A 24,801-nucleotide genomic window follows, 5' to 3' on the forward strand; every position below is an offset into this window, starting at 1 on the left:
GAACCCAATAAAAACCACCAAATCCTTCATTAAATCAGCTTAGTCATGGTTTCTTAGTGGAAGATTAACCCTTAATAGGTAAAGCTGAACCCAATAACTTTCTATTCTTACTTCGCCGCTGATTACAGTCGTTATATTTATGCGAGAGACTGCATTAAATAAAAAAAACCATTTGTATTTTTAGGAGAAAAACCCCTCATGCCATATTATAGTACTTATATATATGCAACCATTGATGCAAAGATATGCATTAAGAAAAACCTCATTTGTATTTTTTTAAGAAAAAAACCATTTGTGGACATGCTTTATTTTTAAAAAACCGCTGCCTATTCCTATTGGAGACCAATTATCTGTAGGTTATTTGTATTGTTTTCTTCTAGATACAAAACCGGATCCCTCTGCTCTCCATCCACTGCACGTCTTGCCAGCCAGGACCCAGCCAAACAATCTGGACCGTCAAATTCCATCTTCTTGCGGCTACACTTCCCCTCCCCAGCCTCAAACCATTGGCCATTGAGGCAAGGCATAGAACCGGGTACGGTGCCTGACCTAAAAAGGATCCAATCCGACCCATTGCGGCTCTAAAATCTCTCTCCCCTTCTCGCCTCTAGCCTTTGCCACCGATGTGCCCTAGAGCTGCCGCTGCCGCTGCCGCCGCGTGCGCCATGGCTTAGCATCGCCGCCGGCGCCTCACCGCCTCCACCCAAGCCCCTCGCGCTCCAACCCTCGCCCCTTCCCACTCGCGCCCGTCGCCTCACTGCTCGCGGCCCCAAACCCTCGCGCCTCTCACGCTCGTCGCCAGGTCGCTGCCGGCGCCTCAGCCCGCCCAAACCCTACGCCGCGCATCACTCCCGCGCGCGTCGCCCGTTCTTCCTCATTGGCTTCCCTTCGTTCTCTCCACCCCGCCCGCATCCCTAATCCCGGACGTCGGGTTTTGTTTGAGGTACTGCGAGCTTTTACTCACCCGGGTGATTAATTAATTAAATCTCGAACTAACCTTCATAAATTTTGTAATATAGATCAGCCCGTGGGCATGGCGAGTGCGGAGGCTGCCGCGGATTCGTCGGGCCCGCGATTCGCCCCTGATGACCCGACGCTCCCGGCGCCCTGGAAAGCGCTAATCGACGGCGCCACGCTCTACTACTGGAATCCTGAGACGAACGTGACTCAGTATGACAAGCCGGCTGCCGCCGCAGCCGCAGCTGCGCCCCCGTTGCCTGCGGCTGCGCCGGCTCCTGTTCCTGGGGCTTTTGCGCAGCCTGGCATGCAGTTGGGCGGCCAAGCTGGGCAGCAGCAGCAGCCCCAACAGACGGCACAGCAACCACCGTTTCAGTATCAAGCACAGCAGCAGCAGCCCCAACAGACTGCGCAGCAACCGCCGTTTCAGTATCAAGCTCCGCAAGCACAACAGGTGCCCTATCATCATCAGCAGCAACAAGAACATATGGGGAACCAGCAGCAGATGTCACAGCAGCCACCTGCTCCTCAGTACCCGAACGCGCATCCGCACCAAATGCTGTACCAGCATGGTCCATATATGCAACCCCAGCAGCAGGGACAACAATATTCATACCAGGCAGGCCAGCATCCACAAATGCCACAAACTCCCTATAATCAAGGCCAACAGCCGCCAATCCCACAAGCTGCAAATCAAGGTCAGCAGCCAACGATGCCACCAGGTGCCTACACTCAAGGTCAGCGTCCACCAATGCCGCAATCTGCCTACAGTCATGGTCCGCGGCCGCCTATGCCACAGGCTGCCTACAATCAAGGCCAGCAGCCACAGATGCCGCAAGCTGCCTACAATCAAGGCCAGCAGCCACAAATGCCGCAAGCTGCCTACGACCAAGGCCAGCAGTTACAGGGAGCGAGAATCCCTCAGAGTCAAGTGCAGCACACTAAGCAATCACCAGGTTTTCATCAACCTGCCCAGGCTTCACAAGTGCTGCCAACTTCACAGCCTCAAGGCCTTCAAATGTCTCCTCGACAGGGCCAACCCCAGCATGGCTTCCAGTTCACCCATCAGCAGGGAAAACAGCCGCATCAAGGCCATATTGGGGCCCACGTGAGCCAATTGTCACATGGGCAACAAAGTTCCGCAGTTAAGCTTGACGCGGGAGGTCATGAAGGGATGCAGTCTGGCTTTGCATTACCAATCAGTCTGCAGCGTGGTCAAGCTCCTCCTCTCTCAAACCAGCAGTTGCCCTCTAATCATCAACGTCCTGAAGCCCATAATCAATTAAGTATTCATGGAGTTCATGGTGTCGGAGGACCAGCATATCCCGCAAAGCATCATCTTGGTGGATCATCCCCAGGTGAGACTAACAAGATGAGTTTCATGAGCTTGCCTGCTCAAGCACATCAAGGTGGAGTGGAGACAAACTACCGGCAACAACTGCCTAGCAGCCATGCAGTTCCAAATCATATTACTCCTTCACCAGGTCAACCTCCAATTGGTTTCAACAGGAGCAGTAGTGAAGATCAATTTGAAAAAAACGAGCCTCACTCTTCTGGGAGATTTGATGGAATAAATGCTCTCCAGCAGCAGCCAAAACTTGCTGCTCTTCCACCTTCACAAATCCGCCTGGTAATATACCATATGACTCTTTAAGTGATATCTAAATCAGCATTCCTTTGTCTTGTTACTACTTAAAAAGAAATTATAAAGTTCCCTGCTGTGTTATGATGTCTCATGAAATGAAATATTTTTATATCAGAATATCATGATTGGTATATTGAAAACTCCATGTGAAGAGATATAAGAGGTCTCACAATGTAGTATGTGTTGTATACTTCAAATTACAGTCCTCACGGCTCGAATTCTTTCTATCAGTTCTATGCAAACCTGCCTCAGTTTCTGAAGCTGTTACCATTAATTATATTGTTCATAATCTTGTACAGCAGGATATGAGGAACGGAGCACCTTATCCTCAGCCAGACAATTTTGGTGGTTATAACATGGCACCTCCGAATCCAGTGCAAAACCCACATAACCATGTTCCATTTCCTATCGGAGCTTTAACGAGACCACCGCCTGGAACCTTTTCTCCTCCGGATTTCCCGAGTGTTGCATCAGTTGATGCATATCGTGAACACCATGAAGTCACTGCAGTGGTAATGAGTTAATTGCTTGGCCATATTATCTCAAACTAACCGGAATACCTTTCACAGCTTAAAGTAATCTTGAGATGATGATAATACTCTATCTCTTTGTCTTGTTACCTTCTGAACTATTCTTGACATGTTGTTAAAATGTGACTTTAAACAGATAATTCAATAGTTTGACCGCATGGTAGTGTTGTGGAGTTGCTGTTTAATATCCAAGATTACAAAATGAGAAAGATATTATTTTTATACCATATACAGAAATCTGACATTTTGAATGTGATACATTATCTCCAATTAATCACAGCAAAATATATGTCAGTGCAGAAAAACTATAGAGATGGATTATTTTTTAACATCCTTTGGATGTCCTAGTATGTTCATCTGTAGATACAAACTTTTAAAAATGCCATGGAGGCCATTGATTTCATTGTTTGTTTGACTTCTCTGTATTTATAACCCATGACCTGTGCAGTTGGCTACAATTTAATGTGATATGTTTCTTATGTACAGTTCAGTAAAATTTACAGAACGGGAAGCTTAAGTTCCTTCTGGGTTTGCAAATGCATGCTCGATACTCTGCTGTCAACTATTAATTTCTAGTTAAACTACCAATGTTTTATGTCTTATTTTTCATTTATTATAAAGCTTTGTCACATGTTGTCCTGTTTCTTTAAAATATTCAGGGTGAGAATGTTCCTCCTCCGTTTATGACATTTGAGGCTACTGGATTCCCTCCTGAGATCCTGAGAGAGGTATGCTTTCTCTTGAGTTGTACTTCAGTGCTGGTGCATGGATCATTATGTTGTTTATCTATTTCTTCATCTATAAAATCTTGTCAGCACGGGCCACAAAATAGATCTCTTAAAAGTCAGAACTAGCAGCTTTTTGGGTAGTAAACACGCGAGATGGTATTGCTCATTACTTCAGCATATGTCATATGCTGTCATGCCGGATACCTAATTTAAGTAGTGCCTATGCCTATCATCTGGGCAGTGTAGTGAAATACTTGTGGCTATTTTCTGCTGACAAGTATTGGAAGGATTGCTGTTCTTTCAGAATATAAAATGTGGCTGAGTTCCTGCTTCTTGTCTCTGCCACTGAATCTACAAAGAGCCCCTTCTTCATGCCTTGAGCTGCTTAAGTAAGCAGCCATATTCATTTAGGGTAGCATTTAGCATTTTTCTCATAATAGATAGTGTCTTGTTGCAGATGCACATGTACTTATAATTCTTCATTTGCCATTCAGGTCCACGCTGCTGGCTTCTTAAATCCCACCCCAATTCAGGCTCAAACATGGCCTGTTGCACTTCAAAACCGGGACATAGTAGCCATTGCCAAGACGGGATCTGGGAAGACACTGGGGTACCTTATTCCCGCATTTGTACATCTGAGGAGATGCCAAAACAATCCAATGTTGGGCCCTACAGTGTTGGTTTTGGCCCCTACTCGTGAGCTTGCTTCACAAATACAAGATGAAGCACTTAAGTTTGGTCGATCATCTAGAGTCTCATGCACGGTAAGTTGACCTGTTCTCTCTTATGTGGACACATGCTTTCGTTTTTCTTGAAGAGACACTGGATGACATATGGCCATAATGATGCTCATTTCATTTATAAGTTAAATGCACGTGTAGGCTAGTTTGCTTCTTGACAAAAGATACTGTTAGATCAGGTCTTATCTTGGAATGGTCGTGCATAAACCCGTACCTTTTTCCCTGAAGAAGTGCAATATTTCCCGTGTTCTGTTGCTAGGTGATGTGTCCCATTCCTTAAATATATGTTCATATTTATTTATTTTCCCAGTGCCTATATGGTGGAGCACCAAAGCCACCTCAGCTTAGAGAACTAGAGCGGGGAGCAGATATTGTGGTAGCTACACCTGGACGACTTAATGATATTCTGGAAATGAAGAAGATTAGCCTCCATCAGATTTCACTACTTGTGCTTGACGAAGCTGACCGCATGCTTGACATGGGTTTTGAGCCACAAATACGGAAGATTGTTGATGAGATTCCTCGTAATAGACAGACTCTGATGTACACTGCCACGTGGCCGAAAGAAGTGACAAAAATAGCTGGGGATTTATTGAGAGATCCTGTCCAGATCAATATTGGTAGCATTGATGAACTTGTTGCCAACAAATCCATCACTCAGGTATTCATATGGCCATATTCTTGTTTGTTTTTCGTACTGGGTGCTTGTCTTTATTAGAAGCTCTAGGTCTTATCGCTTAAGGTGACAACTGGTGGTCAGCATGCTAATAATATTTTAAGCTGTTTTGATACGATTTCTAGAGCACCCAACATTATTAGTACAACGCCTTTGATATATCACATTATCTGGCCCATTTCTTCTGAATGGTCTAATTCTAAGGTTCACCCCTGTGTATGGATGCAGTATGTGGAGATGGTTCCACCAATGGACAAGCAGCGTCGCTTGGAGGAGATTCTGAGAGCTCAAGAAAGGGGCTCGAAGATTATCATATTTTGCTCAACCAAGAAAATGTGCGACCAGCTTGCTCGTGGCATTGGTCGTAGTTTTGGTGCTGCAAGTATTCATGGTGATAAATCACAGGGTGAAAGGGATCATATTCTCAATCAGTTTCGGACTGGCAGGGTTCCAGTATTAGTGGCCACAGATGTTGCTGCTCGTGGACTTGACATCAAAGACATTAGGTGAGGCTTTTTGGTATTCACCTAGTCATGTGTTAAATCTTCTGTTTTTTTATATTGCTTCACATCAACCCTAATGATTTCTGTTGATTGTCTTTCCGTTCTAATTGTTCTCGCATGTTTTTTAAGAGTGGTGATCAATTATGACTTCCCAACTGGGATCGAAGACTATGTGCATCGCATAGGCCGTACAGGAAGAGCTGGGGCCACTGGAATTGCATTCACTTTCTTCTCCGAACAAGATTGGAAATATGCCGGTGACTTGGTGAAAGTCTTGGATGGTACTAGTCAGCCTGTACCTCCAGAACTGCAACAGATGGCTGCACGTGGTGCACCTGGAGCTCCAAGACACCAGGCCGGTGGCATGAGCCGTTGGGATGGGCCTGGTGGTAGTAGTCGTTTTGAATCTGCTGTTAATGGCCCTGGTGGTTATGGTGGATTTAGGGAGGGCCCTGGCGGCTTTGGTGGTCGGGATGGCCCAGGTGGATTTGTTGATCGAGATGGCCCGGGTATGTTTGGTGATCGAGATGGCCCTGGACGCTTTGGTGGCAGGGACGGTCCTGGTGGCTTCGGTGGTCGGGATGGTCCTGGTGGCTTCGGTGGACGGATGGGTCCTGGTGGCTTCGGTGGACGGGAAGGTCCTGTTGGATTTGGTGGAAGGGAGGGTCCTGGGCCCAGTGGCTTCAGTGGAAGAGGGGGCCGTGGATCTGATGGCTTTGGCAGAAGAGGTGGAGCAAGTCCTGGTAGATTTGGTGGTCATGGTGGCAGGAGTGATTCTCCTGGTTTTGGTGGGCGTGGTAGGGGTGATTCTTCTGGTTTTGGTGGAAGAGGCAGGGGTGATTTCTCCGGAGGACGCGGTGGGAGAGGCCGTGGATTTGGAGGGCGGGGACGTTCTGACCGAAGCCCGCATGATCGTTTTATCTCAGATGGACGTGGAAGATATGATGACCGTCGAGGATTTGGCGACAAGGGTCGGGGCAGGAGCTACAGCCGTAGCCCTGATAGAGGCCGCTCGCGAGGCTATGATAGAAGAAGTGATAGCAGGAGCCTAAGTAGCCGGAGCAGAAGCCGTAGCAGGAGCTGGTCACGCAGCAGAAGCCGCAGCAGGAGTTGGTCGCGGAGCCGCAGTCGGAGTCGCAGCAGGAGCAGGAGCCGTGACCAGGGTGCAGGATTGGAACGTAGGCCACGGGCAAGATCTGGTTTTGATGTACTGCCACCTGCAACTGAAGCTGGACCTGTTTTAACTGGGCCTGTACCTGTATCTGAACCAGTACCTGCTGTTGCTGCACTCAGACCTGGACAAGCGCTGGTCGAAACATTGGATATGTCACCTATGTCGCCTGGTGGCTTGGTTCAGGAGGGCGGACCATTCATTGGTGGGAATGATGCCAACATCAGCAGTGCCCGAGCTGACCAGGCTTCTCATGGAACTGATCTTGCAATACCACCAAGCTTTTCTGCACCGGAAAATTTTCCAGGTCTGACTGGTCAGCAGGATGCCCCATGATGTAATCTGGTAATAATCTGTGCAATTTTTTGCTTTACGAGTCTCTTTCTTTTCCCTGGACGATCTTTACTCATTTTCATTCCCAAAACGACCAAACCTTATTGCTGCTATGGACTATGTGCTACTGCTACCTACTGCTCTTGCAATATTTAGTAGTCCACTAAAACAGTTATGATTACAATGACATCTTATGCTGTCATATTATTCCATTTTTGGTCTAGCTTTCACTTCAAGCACTGAACGTGATCCAACAAAATTAGCCAACACTGACATCATATAAAAGTTGCTACTTTGTCATTTTACAATTATGGCGGTAGTTAATAGTACAATTGTCTCTGCTACTTGATCTGCTGGGGCAAAGGAATTTGTCAATGCATGGAAAATTTGGAACACAGGAAGCGGAAACAATCCACTGATGGGAGGGGAAAGATGGTGAATATTTGGTAAGAAAGGTGACAAATTAAAGTTACTCACAGGAATGACCCATCCACTGATTTGTGGGTAAAGAGGCTGAATATGTGGTACAGAATGGAGGCATATTAAAAGTAGCTTAGGCACAGGGCAGTGCACACCTCTGCCACTGCATTAAATCTAAAAACTATAAATTTAAAATTTTCTGAACCATGTTGTGTATACCATTTGTTACAAAGATAAAATGAAAAGATTCGTTGCATTTCTTTTGAGAACATGTTTTGAATGTCGAATAGCTTGGTGTTCTGAACATATAACTAATTTCATGGGTTATGTGGATGTTGCTTATATGTAATTTCTTGACTGCATTAGGTGGACCCAGCAGGAGCCTACGGCAGGGATAGATGAAGGGTGTCAGCCTATGATTCGCGTTGATGGCCATACTGAAAGTGCTAATGTAATTACTAAGGTTGTCATCTGTGAAACTAGTTCCATTCCTGTTCTCTGGATTTGTACCCATGCAGGTGCCTGATTATTGTTGCACATCTGTGTTGTCGGATGTTTCTTTGCCTCGTCCAGTAGTGATGATTTATCTATGTTGTGTAACTTCTCCCCGAGAGGCAGCTGGATAAACGCTGGTTACGTTTGAGATGTTATTTGCGGTTCTGCAGTGCTTTGCTCAGTGATTTTGCTGGTTTATTTCTGGATTTCCTGATGTAATTCAAATGATGGCCTGCCTCTGGCTTTTTACTCGAAGAGTTCTTGGTGGCATTTTTACCGTTTACATGACAAACGAATCTACAAATTGTTTGATCAACCAATATCATTATAATTTTCCAAAACGCTGATAAACAGACACCGCAGCATGGATGAATCAGTTCGATTCTGTGGGAGCATGGAAACCTGTTCCACGCCGGCATATGGCATCAGATTTCATTTTCTTTCGTACATGAATATTGCATTTGCATGAAACTAGGCCAACACAAAAACACTAAACTGGCAAAATTTCTTCAAAAGATACTCTTTAGTATACATTTTCATCTCCTTTTGCTTTTCATTTTACTGTCGCCTTCAAATTTCCTGGTCCCTCTTGCCCTTCCTCCTCTCTGCTTGAGTTTCTTCTGCTCCTTGCTGCGCCTTTCCTTGCCTTTCTCCTTGCCAGCCGCATCGTCTTCCGAAGAACCTCCGCCATCAGAGTCTCCAAAACCGGTGAGTTTCTCGTACTCATCTTCGTCAATCACACCCCGCTTCAGCTTCTTCAAGAGGCGGTACTCTTGCGTCAGCTCATCCATGTCCTCTTTGGTTTGGACTGTTTGCCGCTGCTTACCCGTCTGCTTGCGCGTCGGTGGCTTCTCACGAGGTTTCCGCTTCTCTTCAATTTGTGGCTCTTGAGCTAGCTCTTCCGCTTTTCTTTTCAATACCTTCTGGCGTTGTTTCTCTCGAGTTTTATCCCTGCAGTGAAACAAGACAGTAAACATGTCATCCCCAGTGCACAAGGTCGCTTCAGTATTCGCTCTTAAAATCCAAACAGATGGAAGGAAGCACGATATTGAAAGAAAATGGGCCTGGGAGGGGGTTTAAGTAATGGTGGACTTGGTTCTTACTTGTACTTGATTTGTGTAAAATTGACATTGCCAATAGGAATAAATCCCTTTAGCGAAAGTGAATTGTGCTTCACTTCTGGCATGGATGGAATCTGGAGTAAGCCATACTCCATGGCCAGCTTTCCGATTTCAAGTCCTTTCCACCTGAAAATGTATGAGCAGTGATGCTCCTTGTATGATCGAACAAATGAGACAAAAGCTCTAAGCCCTTTCTCCATGATATTGCGATCTTCTAATGCAGCTGCTCTAATCTGCAGCAGCACAAAAGATATTAGTCCATACTGAGCACGGCTGAGTGATATTTTAAGTGGTACCTCGACTGAACTGGAAAAGCCAAATTACCTAAAATAATACAAAACAACTAACCTGTGGCACGATATCTACAATATCCGTGGAACACTCCCTTTCCATGAGAGGAACACCTCGAAGCTTTAAGAATTCAACATAAGTATCCTCCTGCAGAGGAACTAAGCTTAAATATTTCGTTGTCAATAAGACAACACCCAGCATACATATATAATTGCTGCATAGAAAAATAATTCCTTTAACTAGTATCTTCTAATTAAAGAACGAAAAAGCTCAACATAGAATACATTACCGTCGGTAAGAGAAATACAATAGCATCTCCCTCTTGATCATAACGGGCAGTACGGCCTGCTCTATGTATGAAAACATTGGGATCTTGGGGTGGATCATACTGGATATCAGAATACAAAGTTTGTTAACAATTGATGATCAAACGTAAAGAAACAGCTTAGGGGTAAAAATAGCAGACTGCAAAGTAACCTGCACAATTAGATCAACATGCGGTATGTCAAGTCCCCTTGCTGCAACATCAGTGCAGACTAAAATACCACTTGAAAGAGCAGAAAATGATGCCAAAGCTTTCTCACGAGGGCCCTACATAACAACAAAAAACCATGGTGGCCATCAATACAAAGAAATATAATGGAAAGTATGTCACCATAAATTATCCATATCTGGTCAACAAATCATGTATTTTGCAATAACCTGTTTCATCTTCCCATGGTAAGGTATTATTGGAGAACCTTTAAGCAAGTTCAGCATTGGAAGAACAACAGCCCAATAATCTACACAGGCACATGTTGCAAAATAGCTGCATTCGAGTAAGATTAAGGTGTACAAATTAGCACATTGCTACACGCAAAATAAATACGTGGACAAACAGAAATTTCTTTGCATCATGTACTTACACCATGATTTTCTTTCCAGTGTTACGAACAAGGAAATCAACAAGCTGCGATGACTTCTTTGATGCTTCACATATCATATACTGCACAAAAACAAGCTTGTAATTCACATGCAGAAGTAGTTAAAAAATCATACTCCCTCCGATCCATATTAATTGTCGAAATATTACATGTATCTAGACGCTTTTTAGGCATAGATACATCAATATTTGGGCAAATTTGAGAAAATTAATATGGATCGGAGGGAGTAGTAAACAATAAGGTCCACTACAGTCAGCCATATTCACAATGGCAGCAAGGAATAAACAGCCAAGTGCATGTACCTCCAACCGGAGCCCCAGCGGTGTTTTGGACAGACCAAGGTCTTGCTGAACAGCATCTTTACTCGATGGCTTCACCTCCGTCTTAACCTGGACCCTCACAGGATTCCTCAACCCTGCTTTTGCCAGCTCCTCGACAGCCTCTGTCTGAGTTGCTGAAAAAAGCCCAGTTCTCCGTAGCTTTGGTAGTTTTGAAATAATGGAGGTAATTTGCTTCTGAAAGCCCATATCCAAGAGTCTATCTGCCTCATCCAAGATCAAAATCTGCATCCAAGACACACAAAAATTAAAAATAACGTCAACACAAGACACCATTGCACCAATGCTAAAACCAGTCAAGCAAAAACTTCCATTGTTCCCCGAATCCACCTCAAGATTCTTGTACTCCAGAGTGTCCAAGCGCTCCATTATATCAAACAGCTTCCCAGGAGTGCCCACCAGTATGTTTGCGCCCTCCTCCTCGACTTTCTGGAGCTCTGCCTTAATGTCCAGCCCACCGACCAGGAGAATGGACGACACGCCCTTCAGCGTCGCGAAGAAGGGCTGCGCCACATTGTATATCTGCGAGGACAACTCTCTCGTGGGAGAGATGATGATGCCAAGAACCTACAGAAATTCGGCCACACTTGCTGATCAGAACTGAAAAAACCACGGGATTTCCTGAGCAAAACTGGAAAACAGCAACGGAGAAGAAAGCACGGGGCCCGTGAGGTGACCTGGTGGGGCTTGGGCGGCGAGGGGAGGCGGCGGAGCATCTCGACGACGGGGACTACGAAGGCGAGGGTCTTGCCTGAGCCGGTCGCGGCGTCGACGGCCACGTCCTTGTGCGACAGCAGCAGCGGGATGGTCGCCGCCTGCACCGGCGTGCACCGCCGGAAGCCGCCGCGCCTCAGGGCCTTCACCACCTCCGGGGACAGGGCCGGGGTCAGCTCCGAGAACCGCTGCTCCGTCAGCGCGCGCTTCCTGGCCGCCGCCGACGCCGGCGAGGAGGAAGCCATGTGGAGTGCTGTGTTGCGGCGGGTCGGGTTCGATTCGAGGCTTCGACTTTGAGGGTTTAGCTAGCAAATTTAGGTCATGTATTCTCGCGTGCGCGCAAACGATTCTTTGTAAGCGGGTTCCGCGTATACGTAAACCAAGCAAGGAAACGTATTTTTTAGATGACGTCAACAAAACTCTTAAGCAGATCCATAGATCTGATAACTTGAGATTCAGAGCATAATTCTGTTTGTGTTAGGCCCCAAAATCTGCAGGAATTGTGTATGCACAGCAGCACAGAGGTCACAGAGGTGTTAACTATATTTCGCTTCCATTTCTTTGCACCGTACATAATGCACACCATTGACAAAAAAAGAAAGAAATGCGATTTTTTTTTGGATTCAGCATATACAACTGCTTTCATTCTTCATTTTATTCAGCGGACACGACCGCAGCGCCAGTGCCTAGCTCACTCCCTTGTTCCTGTTCTACCCCACTACCCTGCAATTATCACACAGCAAAAGGAATATCAAGGTGAAAACAATGTTGATGGCTTCGTCTCGAGATCGAATGAAATGTTAACAGGTCTACCTCATCATCTGGGATCACCACTGTCTTCACTTGCGCGACAATGACTGTTATGTCATCCATCTTACCGCCTGCGGAGACAAAATCTCAGAATCATGAGTTAACTGATCTTGCTGGTCGGAACATAGCATGATAGCAAGTGAGGGAATCATGGTTACCTACCTATTAGCTTGGCACCAAGTAGCTTTTTCCACCAGGGAACATCAAAACCCTGCATGTAAGTAATCAGAAATAAATATTGGCAAACAAGTTGTAGAAACTTGTAGGGAGTGACAAGAAAAACAGAAAAGGCTGTCATGAGATGTATCTGTTCCACACCCTGCTCCGGGCCTCCATTGAGTAGGGCGAATCGAAATTTACATCCACCGAGTGTTTTCTGGCAAGCTCCGCCAAAGCTTTTGCTGCAGAAAATATCAAAATTTTCAGAGGGATCGAAAGGAACAGAACATGTGTCCCCAGTTGCAAAAGTGAGAGATTTACCAGCTTCATCTACCCCTGGAGATTCAGCAATGACATCAAGGATCTCTTGATCAAAGATATTGTCAAAAAATCCATCTGAGCCACTGACAATCATGTCACCCTCCACAAGATTAACAGTGCAAACCTGGTAAAAAAAAGATCCCAACAATGTTGAGCTATACAGTAATAAACCACTGGGAGTGAAGGTAAAAAATGATTGGCAATACAATAGTTGTGTCATATTGCTGGTGCCTCAACAGTAAAAAATACTGATTCAAGGTTTATAAGAAAAGTAAATACCAGTGCATCCTGATATGTTTGACTAACTGCCTCGGAGCTTATCTGGTATGGACAGTCAAAGTAGTGTTCTTGAGGGCATGTAGAGAACATCACTTGGCCTAGTATAAAATAATGCATATTAAAGTTGGTATAAAGTACATGTTAATAAGGTTACGAAAAATATAACTACAGCCCTAATCACCTTTCCGAATAATTTTCAACCCACAATCTCCCACACTTGCAATTTTCAGAGTCCCATTCTTCTCTAGCATCGCGATGATTCTGTTACCATTGCAAAGAACTGTGTAAGTTTTGACATGCCTACTAGAAAAGGAGTGATCCGTAAGGCTTAAACTGTTCAACATATAACACTGTAAGAACAATGCTTACACCGTTGCAGATCCAACAGAGGAAGTGGCAGCATGAGCCTTCATTAGAAGAATCTGGGGATCATGACGGACCTGTAGAGGACAGAAACTTCTACAGGATATTTAAATTTGTCGCAATAGTATAGAGTACACGACATGGTATTTGAACAAAAAATTATTTAGTACTAATGCAGAATACCTCCTCATCCTTGAGAAAAGCAGAGCTATTTGCCATAAGTTCTCGAGAAAACAGAGCTGGATTGACATTCCTTTCTGCCCATCTGTCAGTAGATAAGAGAATGACTAGCTGGATAAAAGCCATGTGTCAATGCAAATTGCTGAAAGAACAATATATCGCTTCAAATTGTTGAAAGCAATCCAAAAAAGAAGGGAGGGAGGGATGCAGTTCATTGCAGCGATGGCATACCCTGAAACGCCGTCTGCAATGGCAAACACTCCACCAGTGTCACTGTCCACAAAGAAAGCGTCTTCTCCGCCAGTCTCAGCCTTGAGATTGTGAAAAGGTTCAATACAAAACAATGGCAACTTCAGATTTATATGTGGAAAGAAGCAAAAAGTCCCACCAGCAATATGATCTGTAAACTAAAATTTCATTTGTGTATTTAACATAAATGGCTAACCTTTCTTGGGTGTGGAATTACATGAGCTCCAACAGATAACACAGCTTCCATCCTACAATCGTAGATTCACATCAACAAATGCTGAGGATGCACCACAATAACTTGAGTTCATAATTGACAGTGCAACGATTGCTCCACCATTGATCTGGAGAAAGCAACTTAGTTTTGTACCTTGCTGGCAATATGAGGTGATGGTGCACAAAATCCATCAGTGCAATTCTACTGATATGCATGGACAAAAAAACATCACTAAGCATAGAAATGAGCTAAATTACCACTACTCAAGATGGTATACATTGCACGAAATCAGAAAGGCATGGTGTGACATTGTGGAGCCACCTGCAGGAGAATATGCCCAGTAACACCCTAAAGATGTTTTTTTTTTATGCTACACCATAAAGACGAGTTAGTTGGAAAACAGCATTCAATTTGAGGTTGGCTAGTCGGCTATAGGATGCGAGTTATTCTCGAAATTTTAAACTCATAAAATCATTGTGGATTTACATACAGTCCTTATTAGGAAAAGAAGAAAGTCTTATATAAGGTCATCATTGCGCTGCAAGAACAAAGAGCCGAAACATTTCCATGAAGATGGTCATGCAGTAAACAGTGTACATTAGTAAGGGGGATCAAAGTGGAAAAATTAACTGGAACTTTGTGGTGTGCATTTCTACTGTGCCCTTATCTTCGATTATACCATGTTGGTATCTGAAAGCCTGTTCTAGACAGTAACAGAGTACCAAAGATTATCTTGATGATAGCCTTCCAAATATTAGAAAAAGTGCTATGAAAGAGATGATCCTAAGAAGGAATAAACAGAATAAGCAGGGCCTATTTACACTGTCCCTCCAGCTGTAAAGGAAAAAAAATTCAGAGAAAAGGTTAAATAAAACATTCTGAATTAATCACAATGGGCTCAAATTCACAGTATAATCATTACTCGCTAGTCACTACTACCCTACATGGATACATACCACTACCCGGAACAAAAAGAAAATCCTAGGTTTGAAGAACGGGACAGAATCAACCATTTGGGAACTGTCAACTGATACGACAAAGGGCGAAAGAGAAGAAGGATGGAAGGAAGGGGCGTGCGTGCATACTTGGCAGCGCGCAGAGGGGAGAAGCGCGAGCGGCGAGGAGGAGTTGAAGGGGGGGACGCTGTGCGGGGACGAGGGGGCGAGAGGCGGGAAGCAGCAGTGGAGGCCGCCATTGCTTTGCTGCTCCGGATTGGATGCTGCTGCTGGTGCTAGCTATCCCGTGGCAAATGGAGGCAGGCAGCCGGCCACATCAACCTGTCCCTTTTTCAGTTTGGTCCCTGGATTACCTAGCGTGCTGCATCCAAGGGCTCTTGTGATTATCCTGAATTATTTTAGTACACCGTATCAGATTACAATTAGAGCGTGAAATAATCGGAGGAGCTGCTTTGAGATCCGCGCTAGCACGATAAGCGCCCGCCAAGGCCATCCGCCCACGTCTCCAAATCGTGAAGAACAAGCCCGGCTTCCTCTGTTCTGTTTTGTTCTAACGCCGGAAGCCCCCAAAGCTCGCGTTCCTGTCGGAGGCGAGAGAATTCGCGAAGCGACGCCGCGATTTCCGATCACCGCCCGCCGGGGAGAGCCAGCCATGTCGCGGTCCCTGAGCATGAGGTCGTCGTCGCGCCGCGACCTTCCGCCTCCTCAGAAGGTGAGGGCCTGACCCCCTATATCCCCGTCTCCAGAGCCCCCATCCCCGCTTGTGCCCGGCTGCCCGCGCGGGTGCATTGGGGCGAGCGTTTTGCGCGGCGGCCCCGATTGGATCTCGGTGTGCGGCGATGCCTGCCCCGCTCGCGGCCTCGCGGGGGAGCTGCCTCCCCACGTCCAATTTGTTCGAGCTAGGGTTCAAGTGCCGATTTCGTGTCCAATTGCTCACGCGCCAGAGGATACAATTTGGTGTATTTTTTTTCGGACTTGCGGTTCAAGTTAACATCTTCCAATGTTAATCGTGAGTCGTGTTTTTTTTTTCAGACAATTGATAGGCTCGAAAACATGGTGGAGGGAGGGAATTACTACGAAGCCCAACAAATGTACAAGTCAACCAGTTCAAGGTAAGCCAACCCTTGGTTGGCTCCCTTCAAGCTTTTGTTCAAATTTCTTAACATATGGACCGATACCGACCACTCGAATTAGATCCACTAGGTGAGTTCGATACAACATCATTAATGGTGCTAGGAACTTACTTTGAGAAAAAATAGAGTACAACAACGTATGGAATCTTTGCATCCGGGACTCCGGGTATAGCGTTACAAGGATACTAGAGTTATGGACCACAATGGCAAGTCACAAAATGTGCATTTATGTTTTAGTCTGAGGGCACAATAAGATCAGATTATCTGTAACTTACATATTGTGGATAAAATAAGCTAAGACAATTTTTTGTTTGACGTGTGTTGTGGTAGTGGTAAAGTACCAAAGATCAAGTTGCTGTTTTAATCTGTTTCCGGGTCATTACATGCAGATACATTACTTGTCAGAGGTATTCAGAAGCGTTGGACATCCTTCAATCAGGAGCTACAGTTCAATTGAAGCACGTGCAGGTTACTTACTTACCTTAGTGCCTTAGTGGCATCTGCACAAGTTGACGGATGTTGTTAACAGCTAATTCATTTAAATTTGATGTCAACCCTTGCATTTGTTTTCTGTGTGATATTATTAACTGCATATATTCTCCAAATCCAGAGGTTATATAATGAGCCAAAAAACAACCCAAAAGCTGCCTTGGTTATTTGAAGGCATGTAATTGCTAATAGACCACCATTATAGTATGCTGTAGTGTGTAAACCTGAATTTCCATTTGGTCCAATTAATGCTATGTGGTTAACAATACTTCAAATCTTTATTTTATTTTCCTTATCAGCCGAAGGTTTCATTTTTTGTTCTATTATTACCAATTTAAGGTGACTTGTGGTGCTGAACTTGCGGTGCTGTTCGTGGACACTCTTGTGAAGGGACAATTTCCTTATAATGAAGAAACTTTTGGTCAGTTTCTCATTTTAACGAAGGATTATTACTATTCCATTAGATTACCAATTTTGTCTTCTAAATTGCTTTCCCATTGTGTAATTAACAATGTACAGCACATTTGATTTGAATTTTGGAACACTTATCATTTGTGACACACTCTTACCTAGTAGTCTATTGTGTGTCGTTAGTTTGCCTTCTGAAAATAATATTTATTCCTTTTGTGGTAGGTCGTATCAAAAAGATGTATGAGGCTTTTCCCAGGATACATATGCCCCATTTCCTTGGGGATGATTATGACGATGACGGGCAGAAATTATCTGAAGCTATGTCTTCTGCTAAAGTGCGTGCTGAGGGTTGTTCGTCATTTCTGAAAGCTGCTCTCAGGTAAGGTAAACTTATTTAGTAGATCAACCTGAATAAAAAAATACTGACCATCCAAGCATCAAACTTCTCCATCAGAACTATTGAACAGCACGGATAATTTATGTCCAGTAGTTCAATATATCAAATTGTTGAACAGCATGAATAATTTGACCTGGAGTTGTATAGTTTTGTCCTTGAGCATTGCTGACTAATGAACGCAACATGATAGGAACATACATGTTTTGATGCCTATTTTAGTTGTATCTTCATTGACTCATTGTCATGGCCTTGAAAGAATGAAACTAAATTTGGTCATTATTTTAAAGTGAAGTAAAGTAGTGCCCATATATACATATATTTAGCTGCAATTCAAGGCTCGTTGACGTAAGACCTTTAAATCTTTATTGTGTTTATTCTGTTAATAGACAAGGTGTTTTAGTCTCCCTCTTTCCAGCTGAGATCTCTATATGGCACTAATAATGTATCATCCCTCTATTAAGGTGGTCTGCTGAGTTTGGGACATCAAGAAATGGATCTCCTGAGCTGCATGTTATGTTGGCTGAATACATATACTCAGAATCTCCAGAAACGGTACACTGTCCATAACTCTCTGGCTTACCATGGTTATCTTCTACTCCCTCCATTCTGAATGCATGACATTTTAGTATTTTAGGTATTTGCACATCAACCAAGGCATGTGTAGAAACGATTGCATTAACCCTCTTCCTTTGATCACTTATTACTGGTAGGCGATGTGTGTTACTCTAGTCCAAAGATGGTTCGAAATTATCTCAAAATTGTAGAATGGGATCTATGTAGCAACAAAATTTAGAAGCTAGAATGGCATGTACCAGTCAGGAACGGAGAGAGTATGCTAGAGCCGTGGTTTCTACGGGTCATTGCTGCTGTTACTATTTTTACTACTCTGGTAATTATGTTTGGAGTTTAATGTGGAGTGGCCTTGACTGCAGGACATGACTAAAGTATCAAGCCATTTTGTGCGCGGAAATGATCCTAAAAAATTTGCTGCTATGCTGGTAAACTTTATGGGCAAGGTAATCCTTTTTATTCTTAAAAGTAGGTGTTACAAATGAGGATTAGTAAATGCTAAGCAGTGCATATATACAATTAGACTTGCACACAGTGGCGTGAGCCGTTTGATCTGTGATGTTACATTCATGCTGAACAGCTCATCTTTATCATATGTCTTGTATCTCACAAACTAGTAGATCTTTTCTTTCTCCTCACCTGGATCCCAAATCTTCTCTTCCACCAGTCTGTCAGTCACGTCCCTTAACCCCGTCTTCCATGCCCCTGCTTCCTGGCACCATGATCCCCTGGTAGGGTTAGCATGCGAGAACACATGTTAGGTATACATGTACCATGTAGTAGGGAACAAAAGCCTGTTTGTTAAAATGGGGAAACAGGTTTTTGGTCTTTCTTAAATATATAGAAGTGTGCTTGGTTTGACTCTGCAGCAAACGTTTGCTTTCTAGTCCCGTCCATACTAGATTCTGCTTCAAATTCTATGTTCTTGTGTTCTCCAAGAGATGGCAAAAGTTTACCCTGCCAAAATATTTCAATGTATTTCACATGTAATTTGAACCCTATATCTATCCATACCATGAATGGTATCCCCTGGTTAGTTTTACGGGTAATTTTGGTTGTTGTGGCGCTTATGTGAACTAGTCCATTTCATTGACATTCATGTGGATGCTACGTGTGCGGAACCACCTGTCTGAGCCTCCAAATAATATCATTCATCTCTGTTTTTCATCCACCTCCAAGGCCGATGAGCTCCTGGTCCTCCCCTCCTCTCTTTGGATTTTAGGGAAGAAGAACAAGTCAATGTGTGAGAGAGATGTTGGTCCTACAAATCTAAAGATTTTCCTTGCTGATTGAGTAATCGGTTTCCACACTGGCGTCCACATAAGCATGCAGACAGGGTCAAAGCAGCTGGACCAGCCGGGAGTACAATGACATGAAAAGACGGAGGATTTGAATCAAACCATTTTGGAGAATCGGGTTGGAAATCAAACTTGGGCTATAGTTGAGGATTGAGAAGTGAAAGTCAAAGACTTCGATTTTTTTTTTCCTTAGTACAGCTAGTAATTGCTCGATATGGTTGGTTAGTAACTCCATGTTCTCCACAATAAAAAAAGAGTAAAATGCACCCGAGGTCCTATTCTTTCGCGAAGGTGTCAAGTAGGTCACTAATCTTTGAAAATGCACGTTTAGGTCCTCATTGTTTGTTAAGTGGTTCATTCCAGGTCCCTCGCCTTCATGCACAGCTCTGGCCGCATGACGTGGCTGCCACCTAGGCTTTGGGCCCACACGTCATGCGACGACATGGCGCTGCCACCTAGGATTAGTGACATCTGCATGTATTAAAAAATGGAATCTTTTTACCACTCTTGCAGAACTCATCCTTCTCTTGGTAGCCACATATTTCTTTTTAGGAACATCTGCCACGCGGGGGGTTTTCTGTAAGATTGCAACGCTACGTCATCGCCTGACGTGTGGGCCCAAAGCCTAGGTGGCAGCCATGTCATGCGGCAGGAGCTGTGCATACAGGCGAAGGACCTGGAATGAACCACTTACCAAACAATGAGGACCTAAACGTGCATTTTGAAAAATTAGGGACCTACTTGACACCTTCGCGAAAGAATAGGGACCTCGGGTGCATGTTAATCATAAAAAAAAGAGTAAATTACAGAAAACCACCACATTAGTGGCTAGGGTTTCACATAGATACCAGTTTACATTCTGGTGACTAAAAACCACCGAATTAGACTAACCGTTCGGCTGCTAGAGTCTAAACCCGATACTAACAAGGATGGCCCACTGTCAGTCCTACGTGTCTTGCCAGCGTGGCTTCAGGACCAGTATAGGTACCGGAGCCAGCCAGCCACGCCATCGCGCTCCTTCTTCCCCGGCGCCGGCCTGATCTCGTGCTTGTACGTGGGCACGAACTCCAGCACTCATCCATCCGGAAGAGCAGAGCAGCCCGCTTAAGACCTCCCTTGAGAAAACAACACTCCAGAACCGGCGGCTGGATGCGCCCTCCTTCTCCAACCAACAACGTTGATCCCCTCCGGCACCGGAGACCTTGGAGGCGGCGGGCAAGGGGTATTGCTGCAGGCGGCGGCGGCGCCCACGGAGGCAGCGAGGCGGGCGAGGTCCTTCTCCGTGCGGCGACAACCTTCCAATCCCCCGGCGAATCCGAATTTCAGAGCGGCGGCGGCCGTTCCTGCGGACCAAGGCGGTGGGCGCGCTGCGGGCGGCGGCAGTCGTTGCGTGGACCAAGGCAGGGGGCGCGCTGTGGCAGCGGCAGCTGTTTGCGCGGACCAAGGCGGTGGGCGTGCTGCGTGCGGCGGCAGCTGGCGGTCATGCGGACCAAGGCGGGGGGGCGCACTGCGGGCGGCGGCGGCCGTGCGCGCGGACCAAGGCGGGGGGCGCGCTGCGGGCGGCGGTGGCCGTGCGGGCGGACCAAGGCGGGGGCGCGCTACGGGCGGCGGCCACGGGTGGCCACGGCGGGGGGCACGTGAGCGACTGCGGGCAGCGGGCTGGAGGAGCACACAGAGAGAGCCGAGGCTCCTATCTCTTGAAGAAGAAGGGGGAGGAAGGAGACCAGCGGCGCCACCAAGACCTCAACGTTAGCTGCAATCAATCTCTGCTACTGCAATCAATCGGAGAGAGAGAGAGAGAGAGTGCAGGGAGGAAGAAGAGAGAGTTGGTACGCTGGACGCCACGTCGGCCTGATCGGTGGACCCGTCTCGCAGAAACGGGTTTAAACGCTAACGACGGAGCACTTTGTCTAATCTGGTGGTTTTTAGTCACAACTGGTACCTATGTGAAACCCTAGCCACTAATGTGGTGGTTTTCTGTAATTTACTCTAAAAAAATTTGTACAGTAGGTTTCTTAGTGTATGATCTTTATTGTGGGTCATCCTTCACTAAAATATAGAAGGAGAACATATGCTTGTTAAATTGCTTGCTGTCTTGTTCCCAGTCTGTTTGTGGATTGGACCCCAGTTCAAGATTCATGGCCAACTTTCATTTGGGTGTTAAAACATATTCAACTATGCTCTTGACTGTATGATATATATATTAATCTTTTATTTTCCTTACTGTACAGTGCTACCCTGGTGAAGATGATACTGCAATGGCACGTAGTGTCCTAATGTAAGATTTCCTCTCTCTTTTTTCTTGTTTGGGATATTATGTGCTAAGGTAGGGGGGTTAGTTGGGATAGAGGAGCAGTGGTAGATGGAAAGAAGAGAGATTTAGAGTGATATTAGTTTAATGTTTTCTTAATTGAAAAGGGTACTTGTCAGCCATTATATAGATTTCCCCCCTCCCTCCTAACAATTGGCAACTGCCCTTCAAAAAAACAATTGGCAACAAATCTCTCAAGTTATCAAATTGGGTTATCTCTATCCCAATATCTTGAACTTTAACCAAACTAATATATTCTTAGTTCCCATACAAAATCATATTTACTTGAATAACCCACAGCCATGACATGAGAGGTCATTCCTTCTTTGCACGAGGGTAGAGTAGAATAAAACCATTAACGAAGGTTGTGTTTTGCACTGCGGAAACCAATTTTGGAAGGGAATTGTCTAGTGTTTGTGACTTTGTTCTACTTACAATGATGGATGCAGGTCAGTTAGCAGTGTGTTAGGTATGCATGCCATAGGATATACTGCATCAACACAATACCCTCCATGTGATTTACATATCCTCTTTCGGTCATATTGAAATGCATACAGTATATTAACATTGTTGCCTGTTGGGATGAAATTATATTGAGAATTTGGGGATGGAGATTTTCTGTTTTTTCTAATATGATGTTCTTTGTTTAAGGTACCTATCACAAGGAAATCTCAGAGACGCAAATTTACTTATGGATGAGATGAAGGAGCTTCTAAAATCTGCTGACTTGGAATTCCCTAAAACAGATTTAATTCAGTTTGTGAAGTATCTTTTACCAACGTAAGTTGTTCCCATCATTTGTCATGTTTCAGGTGTCCTGTGCATATATTATTGTGGAATAATTGCTGCATCTTTGCATGATTTACTCAGATGTCGGCTGCATATGTTTTTGTATTTCTATTTTTAGAATTAGAAAGACAAAATTACTGTTTGTTGGTGTGGTAAATGCTTCCGTGGATTCACATTGTATGGGTATATTGTGTAGTCTTTGATTATCTTCCTACTTGACATTCACGTATATTGTGTAGCCAGGGTTGTGTATACATATATCCAGTCAATGGCTAAGGTTGAAGGAAAATTGGTTTAATCTAACTTAAATCTAACTTGCCCCAACATCCTGATGAGCCACTGATTACGTTGATACTGTTAGTTTGGCCAATGCTTAACTATTAAAGCGTAAGTCATGACATGCAGCATCCTCTGGATCATATATCAGGAATGTATACTTCAGTGGTGCAGTTATATTAAATAGAAATGGCTGATATCATATTTTCACAATTCTCCGGTACTTCTATTGCTTCCCGCCATGTTTAAACCCAGATTTGCTATGTAGATTTCTTTGAACAAACTAATCCTATAGTTTGAATTATTCAAGGCATCATGGATGTTCCGATCAGTTTTGCAAAATATATTGAAGAACTTTTCCATTTTTGTCAATCCCATTTCGGGTATTATTTGTACATGAAATAAAGACCTATTTTGCCATTGTTTTCTCTTGCTATAGGCATTATTAACCAAATGTTTCTTACAGGCTTGAAAGAGACGCTTACCCTCTTTTTAGGACACTTCGACAAAAGTACAAGACAAGTACAGATCGAGACCCCGTATTTGACGAGGTATTTCCACTACTGAATATTCTGTAGCTTCATAAGAACAATTGTTTAAGCATTACATGTCATACTTTAATGATTGCTCAAACATGAACAAGGCTAGCTGCATTTTCCAAATATTAATAATATATATTTTTGTGAAACAGTGTGGATGCGTGAAAGATTAATTTAGATCATTTAGAAAAAGCTGTTGTGAGCCATGTTCAACTTAACAATCTCCGCAAACTTTGACCTTGATTACCTGTATCCATTGGGAATCTATAAAATGTGAACCGTAAGAGAGCTCATGATTCCTGACTCATGATGCCTTGATGATTGTGTTGTCCTTTGCAGTTATTGGATGAAATAGCCGCAATTTTTTATGGCATACGGCAACAGAACCCTCTGGAAGGACTTTTTGGTGAAATGTTCAAGGTAAACACTCTTCTTATGAGCTCATTGTGCTTGCTGTACCGAATTGCTTCCTTTTAAAGTTTGTGATATTACTACCACACACACCAGCTGGTTTTTGCACTAACTAGCTCCATGTGCGGATGTAACTTGTGTTTTGAAATTCATGGTGCTAAAATGACTTTCCCTGAAGTGATATCATGTTCAGAAGTAAACCACACCTTTTAGAAAAGGACAGAACTATGGTCAACAGAGTGAATTAGGAAATTAACCATACAGTTGATCTAAGCCGGCAGCAGATGGAGTATGACTCCACTATTACCGAACATGTTATGTTTACAGTAACGCAGGAATGCAATAATAAATCAAAGAATTTTGTATGGGAGTTGGAGCCACGAGTTGATGACCTAATTCCAAACACCTCATTGCTAATCCTATTCTGTACCATGCAGATATAATAGACGAGGAAAAACTTGATCATAAAGTCATGCATTCAGTGCAATCATTGACCAGAATAATGCATTTTTGCATTGACATGTCATCACTGGGAGATCAGAAGTTGATCTCCCAGGAAAAAACAGCGGAAGAAGCCGTCCATTGGCACACGCTCAGCCATGGTCACCTGAGGTTGTACATTTCACATCAAACTGCATGAAGATATATGCACCACCGATCTGTTGTAAAATCATTCGATTGGTTTTGATGTTTATTTTCATAGGGAAGGTTTTGTTGGTTTCCAAACTGTGTAACAGAACTTTCCTTCTGAGATCACTTGGTAGATTATACAGTATTTCGTTGTTTTTGCCTCATTCTCATTCTGCGCTAGATTTGTTTCGGATTCTCGACTGTAACAATAATAAGTGCTACATTCTTTCTTTTCAAGTTTTTGCATATTCAAACTGCACGTTGGCAAGAAAAAACAGTTTGTTTTCTGTTTTGCACCATCACGTATATGTGCCATATGACATGTCAATTGATTTGCAAACATTAGGCATAGATGAGCTCTACTTGGCTGGTTGCAGAAACTTTAATGTTGAACTATCACAGTTGAGGAAATAATGAACTGCGATCATGGC

The 24,801-nt window shown here is 44.2% G+C and overlaps 4 protein-coding genes across 8 annotated transcripts; 2 read left to right on the plus strand and 2 right to left on the minus strand.

Moving 5' to 3' along the window:
* The first annotated feature begins 568 nt into the window (after positions 1-568).
* Positions 569-8,396, plus strand: LOC100835845 (DEAD-box ATP-dependent RNA helicase 40). Of its 2 annotated transcripts, none has more exons than XM_010232186.3 (9): positions 569-943; positions 1,020-2,587; positions 2,905-3,114; positions 3,792-3,860; positions 4,355-4,624; positions 4,911-5,261; positions 5,505-5,782; positions 5,909-7,295; positions 8,070-8,396. In XM_010232186.3, exons 2-8 carry the CDS (start codon positions 1,034-1,036, stop codon positions 7,284-7,286), a joined length of 4,110 nt encoding a protein of 1,369 aa, XP_010230488.2. In that variant the 5' UTR covers positions 569-943; positions 1,020-1,033; the 3' UTR covers positions 7,287-7,295; positions 8,070-8,396. The 2 variants fall into 2 exon arrangements, with proteins under 2 accessions (XP_010230488.2, XP_014754541.1); XM_014899055.2 differs by having other exon boundaries at positions 570-943; positions 2,902-3,114.
* A 167-nt stretch (positions 8,397-8,563) lies between these two features.
* On the minus strand, positions 8,564-11,885 carry LOC100839511 (DEAD-box ATP-dependent RNA helicase 18). The gene is made up of 10 exons (XM_003569016.4): positions 11,549-11,885; positions 11,202-11,438; positions 10,836-11,096; positions 10,516-10,595; positions 10,313-10,418; positions 10,088-10,201; positions 9,900-9,998; positions 9,668-9,757; positions 9,302-9,552; positions 8,564-9,149 (listed from the first exon to the last, which is right to left on the minus strand). The coding sequence occupies exons 1-10, from the start codon at positions 11,828-11,830 to the stop codon at positions 8,735-8,737; spliced, it is 1,935 nt and encodes a 644-aa protein (XP_003569064.1). The 5' UTR covers positions 11,831-11,885; the 3' UTR covers positions 8,564-8,734.
* A 221-nt stretch (positions 11,886-12,106) lies between these two features.
* On the minus strand, positions 12,107-15,422 carry LOC100840921 (probable protein phosphatase 2C 1). Of its 4 annotated transcripts, XM_024459644.1 has the most exons (13): positions 15,246-15,422; positions 14,314-14,364; positions 14,143-14,194; positions 13,929-14,008; positions 13,701-13,782; positions 13,524-13,594; positions 13,336-13,415; positions 13,155-13,252; positions 12,876-12,999; positions 12,714-12,796; positions 12,558-12,606; positions 12,399-12,466; positions 12,107-12,308 (listed from the first exon to the last, which is right to left on the minus strand). In XM_024459644.1, the coding sequence occupies exons 1-13, from the start codon at positions 15,353-15,355 to the stop codon at positions 12,240-12,242; spliced, it is 1,017 nt and encodes a 338-aa protein (XP_024315412.1). In that variant the 5' UTR covers positions 15,356-15,422; the 3' UTR covers positions 12,107-12,239. The 4 variants fall into 4 exon arrangements, with proteins under 4 accessions (XP_024315412.1, XP_003569068.1, XP_024315414.1 ...); XM_003569020.3 differs by lacking the exon at positions 14,314-14,364 and having other exon boundaries at positions 15,246-15,421; XM_024459646.1 differs by lacking the exons at positions 14,314-14,364; positions 15,246-15,422 and having other exon boundaries at positions 13,701-13,808; positions 14,143-14,200.
* Positions 15,423-15,635: 213 nt separating this feature from the next.
* On the plus strand, positions 15,636-24,624 carry LOC100843356 (Golgi to ER traffic protein 4 homolog). Its single transcript, XM_003569028.3, has 12 exons — positions 15,636-15,828; positions 16,149-16,228; positions 16,639-16,717; positions 17,078-17,159; positions 17,372-17,528; positions 18,008-18,098; positions 18,479-18,562; positions 21,646-21,692; positions 22,377-22,505; positions 23,257-23,341; positions 23,669-23,749; positions 24,178-24,624. Exons 1-12 carry the CDS (start codon positions 15,769-15,771, stop codon positions 24,181-24,183), a joined length of 981 nt encoding a protein of 326 aa, XP_003569076.1. The 5' UTR covers positions 15,636-15,768; the 3' UTR covers positions 24,184-24,624.
* The last annotated feature ends 177 nt before the right edge of the window (positions 24,625-24,801 follow it).

The sequence above is a fragment of the Brachypodium distachyon genome, chromosome 2 (assembly GCF_000005505.3).
Source record: "Brachypodium distachyon strain Bd21 chromosome 2, Brachypodium_distachyon_v3.0, whole genome shotgun sequence".
NCBI classification, from domain to species: domain Eukaryota; kingdom Viridiplantae; phylum Streptophyta; class Magnoliopsida; order Poales; family Poaceae; genus Brachypodium; species Brachypodium distachyon.

Excerpts from the sequence above, each read along its gene's own strand:
- LOC100835845 (XM_014899055.2), top strand. The coding sequence starts at position 1,034 with ATGGCGAGTGCGGAGGCTGCCGCGGATTCGTCGGGCCCGCGATTCGCC. Across the intron at positions 3,115-3,791 it reads ACCATGAAGTCACTGCAGTG|GGTGAGAATGTTCCTCCTCC; the intron begins GTAATGAGTTAA and ends TAAAATATTCAG. Across the intron at positions 3,861-4,354 it reads CTCCTGAGATCCTGAGAGAG|GTCCACGCTGCTGGCTTCTT; the intron begins GTATGCTTTCTC and ends TTTGCCATTCAG.
- LOC100839511 (XM_003569016.4), bottom strand. The coding sequence starts at position 11,830 with ATGGCTTCCTCCTCGCCGGCGTCGGCGGCGGCCAGGAAGCGCGCGCTG. Across the intron at positions 10,202-10,312 it reads ACCATGGGAAGATGAAACAG|GGCCCTCGTGAGAAAGCTTT; the intron begins GTTATTGCAAAA and ends GTTGTTATGTAG. Across the intron at positions 9,553-9,667 it reads TTGTAGATATCGTGCCACAG|ATTAGAGCAGCTGCATTAGA; the intron begins GTTAGTTGTTTT and ends GTGCTGCTGCAG.
- LOC100840921 (XM_024459644.1), bottom strand. The coding sequence starts at position 15,355 with ATGGCGGCCTCCACTGCTGCTTCCCGCCTCTCGCCCCCTCGTCCCCGC. Across the intron at positions 13,783-13,928 it reads ATTGCAGACGGCGTTTCAGG|ATGGGCAGAAAGGAATGTCA; the intron begins GTATGCCATCGC and ends ATCTACTGACAG. Across the intron at positions 12,467-12,557 it reads ACTTGGTGCCAAGCTAATAG|GCGGTAAGATGGATGACATA; the intron begins GTAGGTAACCAT and ends TTGTCTCCGCAG.
- LOC100843356 (XM_003569028.3), top strand. The coding sequence starts at position 15,769 with ATGTCGCGGTCCCTGAGCATGAGGTCGTCGTCGCGCCGCGACCTTCCG. Across the intron at positions 16,229-16,638 it reads TACAAGTCAACCAGTTCAAG|ATACATTACTTGTCAGAGGT; the intron begins GTAAGCCAACCC and ends CATTACATGCAG. Across the intron at positions 21,693-22,376 it reads ATGGCACGTAGTGTCCTAAT|GTACCTATCACAAGGAAATC; the intron begins GTAAGATTTCCT and ends TCTTTGTTTAAG.